This window comes from Cyprinus carpio, chromosome B23, assembly GCF_018340385.1.
Source record: "Cyprinus carpio isolate SPL01 chromosome B23, ASM1834038v1, whole genome shotgun sequence".
In the NCBI taxonomy this organism is placed as follows: domain Eukaryota; kingdom Metazoa; phylum Chordata; class Actinopteri; order Cypriniformes; family Cyprinidae; genus Cyprinus; species Cyprinus carpio.
Window position 1 is genome coordinate 26,428,646 of NC_056619.1, and position 8,659 is coordinate 26,437,304.

At 37.0% G+C, this 8,659-nt stretch overlaps 1 protein-coding gene across 1 annotated transcript in view; it reads left to right on the forward strand.

Moving 5' to 3' along the window:
- The window catches only part of LOC109061585 (coiled-coil domain-containing protein 171-like), an 18,031-nt gene extending 13,703 nt beyond the window's left edge, over positions 1–4,328 (forward strand). The window contains exons 18-23 of the mRNA XM_042750895.1: positions 1–41; positions 409–594; positions 1,479–1,624; positions 2,586–2,640; positions 2,715–2,846; positions 4,128–4,328. The exon at positions 1–41 is cut by the window's left edge and continues 94 nt beyond it. Coding sequence (XP_042606829.1) covers positions 1–41; positions 409–594; positions 1,479–1,624; positions 2,586–2,640; positions 2,715–2,846; positions 4,128–4,313 — 746 coding nt within the window. The 3' untranslated portion in view covers positions 4,314–4,328. The remainder of the gene's footprint in view (positions 42–408; positions 595–1,478; positions 1,625–2,585; positions 2,641–2,714; positions 2,847–4,127) is intronic.
- The last annotated feature ends 4,331 nt before the right edge of the window (positions 4,329–8,659 follow it).

Sequence of the window (8,659 nt, forward strand, 5' to 3'; positions counted from 1 at the left end):
CACGCATCAATCGCACAAACAGCTGCAGAGACACACACACCGTGAGTCACAGCAACATACACTAACATATTGTGCAGCACAACTGTGTTCAACATTGATAATAATCAGAAATGTTTCTTGAGCAGCAAATCATCATATTAGAATGATTTCTGAAGATCATGTGACACTGAAGACTGGAGTAATGATGCTGAAAATACAGCTGCACATCACAGAAATAAATTACAGTTTAACAGAGATTCACACAGAAAACAGCTGTTTTACATTAGAATAATATTTCAAATTTTTTACAGTATTTTAGATCAAATAAATGCAGCCTTGGTGAGCAGAAGACACTTCTTTCAGAATCATGAAAAAAAAATTGAGCGGTAGTGTGTGTATATATAAATGTTGTGTGTGTGTGTGTGTCAGGCGTGTGTTCCCCTCCAGCGGTTCGAGAGTGTGTGTGAGGAGCTCAGCAGTGCCCTACAGAGGGAGCAGCGTGCTCAGGCTCTGCTGCACGATCAGGCCTCTCAGCTGCAGCAGCTGGGCCTCAGCATGGAGCTGCACACAGGGGAAGAGCTGGAGAAGGACCGCACACTCGCACAGGCTGTACAGGTACACACACACACACACAGACTCGAAAAGGATGTACAGGTAGACACACAAACACATAGAGACAAGAGAGAGAAAATTCGAAGAGAAAAAAAAGGGGAAAAAAAAATACAGGGGAGAAAAAGAGTTTGAATATATACTATTTAATCTGACCATCACATCAAAGCTCATGACATCAAGAAGTTTATTTTACTTTGGACATTAAACAAAATTCTCAAAACTAGCAATATTTAGTATTTTTGTATTTTATTGATAAATATAAAATACTTAATAATATTAATTAATAAGAAAGAATTATTTTTTTTTTTTTTTGGAGTATTATAATAATGATGATTAATATTTTCTAACAGTTAATTCTAGGGAAACAATAATAATTTTTTTATTTTTTTATTTGTTAAAAAGTACATTTACCATTTTTTTCTTTAGTAATTTTTTTTTAAATATATATTTCTTTTTTTTTATATTTGTTGTTTATGTAATATTATTTTTCACCTTGTTGTCACTGTGAACATGGGCTTGCTGCTGGAACAATAATAAATAATGATAGTTTTAAGAAAACATTTTTAATTTCAAAAGTGAAATAAATTCATCTTCTTCCATCATGAGCTGTACAGTGACAGTCAGATTAAATATGGCACATCAGATTCACAGCAGTTGATTCACATGTTTGAAATGTGCAGATTTTTGCATGTTTTTAGTTATTTTGTTGTTTGTTTTTAGTTTTTTTTTTTTTGTTTTGTTGTTTTAGTTTTTGGTTTCATTATCTGACCTTATGGTTTTTAGGGTCCAGAGTCAATTTATTAGTTTATTTTGATGGAAACCTGGGTTATTCACATCACAACAGACATTAGAACGAAGAATGACCGAGACTCTCATTCTCTCGTCAGAGTTTGTCAGACGCCAAGCTGGAGTTGAGGAGGAAGGATCAGTCGCTGCGCTCGCTGGGGAAACAGCTCAGCCAATCACAGCAGGAGAACAAACAGCTGCAGCACGACATCACCAGAGCTGAGAACACACTGACCACCGCAGAGATGTAACACACACACACACACACACACACAGACACACACACACACACTCATTCACACACACTCACTTATACACACACACACACACACTCTCACATAGACTCACACACACACACACGCTCACATAACACACACACACACAGGTTGAAAGGTTCAAACACACACACACACACACACACTCACAGACACACACACACACACACTCTCACAGACACACACACTCACACACACACACACACACACACACACACACACACACACACACACACCACTCACTCACACTCACTTACTCACACACACGCACACACTCACACACTCACATACACTCACGCGCACACACTCGCACACACACACACACACACTCACACACCTCACACACACACACACACTCACAGACACACACACACACACACTCACAAACAGACAACACACACACACACACTCTCACAGACACACACACACACACACACACTGACAAACGCAGAGATGTAACACACACACACACAATTACACACACACTCAATTATAAACACTTAAAAAAAACTCACTTATACACACACACACACTCTCACATAGACTCACACACACACACGCGCACACACTCGCGCACACACTCACTCACACACAAACACACACTCGCACACACGCACTCTCTTCTCTCACACTCACACACACTCACTCTCACACACTAATTGTGATTTATTTTTTTGTGTCCTTTGAGATAACGCACTCTCTTCTCTCACACTCACACACACTCACTCTCACACACTAATTGTGATTTATTTTTTTGTGACTCACACCCAACACACCACAGCACCACGATTTATTTTTTTGTGTCCTTTGAGATAAAATATTTACCCCATGATATTTCAAATTAATATTTAAATAATTAAATACACATTAGCTGGACTTTTGTCAGGTTTCGTGATATTCACTCAGGATACTACACTGCATGCATGTTTACAGGAATAAAGAGTCTCTGATGAGCTACATGAAATCTGTGGAGGAACATTTACAAGAGGCAAGAACACACACTAACAACATTAAAATATGCCTTTCTGTTCTGCATGTCTTCATGTTTCCTTTGGTTTTCAGATGAAAGATCATGTCATTCTGTCCAGAAGACCCTCTTCACGGGATGATTTCACCCTACAGCTCTCCAGATTGTCTCACATACCATCAGACTTGCAAAGGATCATGGGAAACCCAGAGATAGAAGCATGTCAGGTACAAAAAAACTCACAAATCACATTCTTCAGCTTTGTATTCACAGTGCATATTGTGCTAATGTGGATGCTTGCTTCATGCTTAGTTGAATGCAGATTCACACTTCTTTACTAAGCTTACATGCGAAGTATGCATGCTGATGCATACTTCATATTACGTATATTAAGCACGCATAATGTTGCATACTTAATACTTGATAATTCTAGCATTGGTGTGCATGCTGATGCATACTTCATATTATGTATATTAAGCACGCAAGCTGTTGCATACTTAATACTTGATAATTCTAGCATTGGTGTGCATGCTGATGTGTTCTTCATATTATGTATATTAAGCACGCATGCTGTTGCATACTTTATACTTGATAATTCTATCATTGGTGTGCATGCTGATGCATACTTCATATTATTTATATTAAGCACGCATGCTGTTGCATACTTTATACTTGATAATTCTATCATTGGTGTGCATGCTGATGCATACTTCATATTATGTATATTAAGCACGCAAGCTGTTGCATACTTAATACTTGATAATTCTAGCATTGGTGTGCATGCTGATGCATACTTCATATTATGTATATTAAGCACGCATGCTGTTGCATACTTAATACTTCATAATTCTAGCATTAGTGTGCATGCTGATGCATACTTCATATTATGTATATTAAGCACGCAAGCTATTGCATACTTCATACTTGATAATTCTAGTCATTGGTGTGCATGCTGATGCATACTTCATATTATGGTATATTAAGCACGCATGCTGTTGCATACTTAATACTTCATAATTCTATGAGCTATTGCATACTTCATACTTGATCATTCTAGCATTGGTGTGCATGCTGATGCGTTGTTTATTTTATGTTTATTAATTATGGAATTTGTTTGATTGTTGATACTTCATAATTCTAGCATTATGATAATTCTAGTATGCATGCTGATGCATACTTCATATTCGTATATTAAGCACGCATAATGTTGCATACTTAATACTTGATAATTCTAGCATTGGTGTGCATGCTGATGCATACTTCATATTATGTATATTAAGCACGCATGCTGTTGCATACTTAATACTTCATAATTCTAGCATTAGTGTGCATGCTGATGCATACTTCATATTAAACATGCATACTAAGTATGCTTATTAAAGTGCATACTTCATGACAGTCACATACTCCTTCTTTCAGAGCAGAATGTGGACTGGCAGTCTCATTGCTACCGTACAGTGTGAATGAATATCATACTGAACATGTGTGTGTGTGTGTGTGTGTGGTAGCGTTTGGTGATGCGTTTCCTGGAGCTGCATCAGCTGGTGTGCTCAAAAGTATCATCTCAGGAGAGAGCGATCTCATCATATGAGTCTCACATCTCGACGCTGAAGAGTGAACTACAGCACGCCTGTCTGCGGGAGAGAAACGGCTGTATACCGGTGAGAGCCAGTGGTGGAAAATATGTATATTAATGCTGCATTTTAGTATTGATTATTACAATTGAAAATCATATTTCGGTAATGACTGTCGTCTATTTGTGAACTAACTCTGCTGTGAAAGACAGAGCTGTTTAGGCCCATTGTATGAAATGCTTGAATGTGGACGAGTGCATTTGCATGTCCAAATCTGTGTAAAAACTATAAGTAACATTAAAATAATGCAAATTGATGCCCATGCATATTTTGTTGCCGTTTGAATTGTTATAAAACTAGCATGCTTGCAAAGCGTTCCTTTTAAAATGTTAACAATATTTTCACTTGTTTGCACACTTGAATTTTCTAGCTTTAATTGATGTTTTAGTATACTGAAGTGTAATGTTTTCATAGTGTATACATTTTTATAATAAAATACAATAAAAGGATTTTTTCCAACACTTTAGACAGAACACTAGCTAAAGCTATAGGTCTTTGTTTTAGTATACTGAAGTGTAATTTTTTCTTTTATTATCTTAGTATTCATTACTTTTAATGTTGTGTTTCAGTTTTTTATTTATTTATTTTACTAATTTATTATTTGTTTGTTGTGTATTTGTGTTTTTGTTATGTTGTATCTGTGAACTATTTGTTTTTCTTTTTTTTATGTAAGGTGGATTATGGGACGTGTTTTCTTTCAGACGCTGCGGTCTCGCTGAGAGGCTCAGATCTCCAGAGGACGGTCAAGGAGAGAAAACACTGATGAACTGAAGCTGAATCACTGTCACGTTCACAGGAGCGTTTCATATTTGTGTTTATATGTTTTTTAAATTTGTTTTGTTGATTTGTGTTGGTGATGTTGTTTAGTTGTGTTGTTAAATTTTGTTTGTTTTATTTGATGTGGTTTATTGATTGTTTTTCTGGATTGTTTATAAAGATCAAATACCCTCGCTGGGGTAAGATGTGTCGCATCCTAAAGCTAGTACAATCTGCAGTTTAGTTTTTTTTTAAAATAGTGGCTTCAATAAGATATATATTTTTTGATCCAACATAAAATGTATTACACACAGACGTTTAGGCTACAACGGCCCAACATGAACTATGGACTATCCCTAGAAAAACACGACTGAAGGCAGACTACTGAGTGAAATTATATGAAACGATAAATGATTTCATTATTTGTGTTAATGCATAATAGGAAACCAACTCTTCAGAAAAGTTTCGATGGCATTTGCTTTCCATCTGTGTAATGCATAAAAAAGTGTTTAGAAGTGCAGCTTTGTTTAGAAGTTACCGTGGAAACAGCGCTGTTCTGCTGTTCATTAGCGCCACCTGCTGTCAAACTGTGGATTTACAAGTTCATTTAGTCTGTCTGCAACATTTTTGTTCAGACCAAGGTGAAAATAAGACCAAATTTTTGTTGTAAATCTAAGCGGCCGATGGAAAATAACCTACCTTGTTATCAGAAGTGTTGAGATTTTAAGAATGCACATTAGTTTATGTAGAACTGTTTATGGAGCAGATAAAATTTATTTTATCAGTCTGACTCATCCTTTAATTAAAAGAAAAAAACATTTAACTTAACATAACTATATCTAGACCAACAGTGAATATCTACAGATATTTAATGATATGATAATATTGATTGTGACTATGACTTTGTGACTATAAAGTTTTCAGAACTTTCTCCAACTGTAGAAGGGCAGAAAGAAAATGGAAACCTGATAAATTGCAAATTTCCTAACAACTTTTGCAAGCTAGTCTCAATATCAGGAAGCAGTTTCTTTATGAAGGGCTTATCTTTCCAGTTTGATTGCAAAAAAATCTTATTGTCCAAAGTCTCTTTTTTCCACTTTAAATTCTGTTAAATCCTCCCACTGTATCCAGTTTAGTTCCAAGTGTAGTTCTGTGTGAGAAGTTTTGTAGCTTCTTCATAGATAAGATTGTTGGTATAAGGTCTCAGATTGTATAATTTTTACCCAAAAGCTGTGATGATTTACAGATTAGTTCATCTAACCTGTCTGTTTTTCAGACTATTTCCTATTCTGATTTGCTGGCTGTGATTTCTAGTATGAAATTAACCACTTATTCTCTTGATATTATCCCTGCTATTCTGCTTAAGGTGGTATGGGATGTTGTTTTACCTAGCATACATTCCATTATAAACGCCTCTTTGCATAGCAGCAATGTTCCATCTTGTTTAAAACATGATGTGGTTCACCCCTTGCTAAAAAAAGACAAACCTAGACTCCTCTGAACTTCACAATTATAGACCTATTTCTGGAAAAATTGTTGTTACTCCAACTTACACCATACTTCTAACAACATCTTAGATCCTTTTCAGTCTGCTTTTAAGGCTAAGCACAGTACTGAGTCTGCTCTACTATGAGTGACTAATGACTAATGGTGACTAATGATAGATGAGTCTTTTCTATCAAATAGGAGCATATCTGTAGAAATTTTCATTATCCCTTATGCCAGTCACCTGTGGGGTGCCACAGGGTTCGATTCTGGGTCCAGTTTTATTTTTTCTTTATATGCTTCCATTGCGCTCAATTTTTGAGCGCCATAACATCTCCTCTCACATCTATGCAGATGATACCCAGCTGATTTCATTAGATTCTGTAGTGAATCTGTGTCTTTAATGATGTTTAAAATAAAGAATGGATGGATGAGAATTTCCTTCAGTTGAATGAAAATAAGACAGAGATTATCCTATTTGGCTCTAAACCACAGATTGACAAATACAGTGGTCTCTTGGGGCATTTTCAGTAAAAAAAAAATTACTCCTATGTGAAAAATCTGGGGGTCATTTTTGATGCCGACCTGAAGTTCGACAAAAAAATTAATTCAATGGTCAAGACCAGCTTTTTCCAGCTAAAGCGACTACGAAAGTTAAAGGCCCTCCTCACCTTTCAGGATTTGGAGACTGTAATTCACGCTTTTATTTCCTCAAGGCTTGATTATTGTATGCTGGAATTATTCAGTCATCACTTTCACGATTAAAGATAGTACAAAATGCTGCAGCTCGTTTCTTGACTGGGACAAGAAAGAGAAAACATATTTCACTTATACAGGCCTCTCTCCATTGGCTTCCCGTGAAACAAAGAATTGATTTCAAGGTTTTAACACGTTTAAAGCTCTACATGGTCTTGCCCCTAACTATATATCAGAACTTTTAAGTTTCTATTCTCCCCAGAGATCACTCAGATCTTCAGTCCAGCTGTTTTTAAATGTCCCGAAATCTCGTTTGAAAACGAAAGGCGACAGGTCTTTTTCAGTCTATGTTTCAGAACTTTGGAACACACTACCCTCAACTATTAGAGCTTCTCCTACATTAAGCCTTTTAAAGCATCAATTAAAACCTACCTCTTTTCTCAGGCGTATTCTTAAATTGGGTTTACCTTATGTGCCTCTTAAATTATAGGGGTTGTAGGTCTTTGGGATTATTTTGTTTACCTTATGTGCCTCTTAAATTATAGTTTTTTTTTTTTTTTTTTTACTATATATTACAATTTTGTTTAATTTATCTTGTTATTTTTGGACTAAATATCTTCAAGTTCTGTTTTATTCGTATGTATTTGCTCCGCTTTTGTAGAAATTTTTTATGTTTTAAGGTGCTATATAAATAAAATTTGACCTTGGGCTACAGTATGACGTGATTATTTGGTTGAGTGTTTTGATGTTTTTAGGTTTTGTATTTGTAATATTTTATGTTGTGCTACAGTATGACGTGATTAGGTGACGTCACCGTATGGAAACCTTCGGTGTGACGAAATGTCATAAAGCCCTATACCATCTCGCCAACTTTTGGCCAAATAGCGCTTGGCACCGCCCTAATGCGTAAGGCATCGTTATACCCGGGCGCCGCGCGCTATTTCGCTCAGATTTCATGAACTGAGAGAAGAACGCTAGGGTATGGAACGGCCGGGGACCGCAGCATCTCGTTCCCTATTCAGGGAACTGTTTGTTTATACGTAACCGATGAGATGTTCCCTTTCAAGTCACTTCGATGCTGCGGTGACGAATGGGAACCCTCTAACGCCTGACTGTACCTTGTCCAGGAAGTCTCTGCTCAAGCGGAGAGAACCCGGGAGCCAGGAAGCTTTATCCAATGTAAAACTTTATAAAAGTGCTCGGTGAGGACCATCCTGCCGCAGCACAGATATCCAGCCATTCCACTGAGGGCCGCCTGAGTGAAGCGACTGTTCTCTAGTGGAATGCAAGCTTTTCCTAGAGGCGAGGCTTACCGCGCGCCCTCATTAGGCTAAAGATATTGGTCCACCAACCAATTGGGACATACTGCTTTGTGACAGCATGGCTGTATTCTTTGTTTACAGACAAAAGCTGTCACGCCATGATGATTCGACATAGAAGTCTTAGCGATCTGACAGGGCAAAAACTTA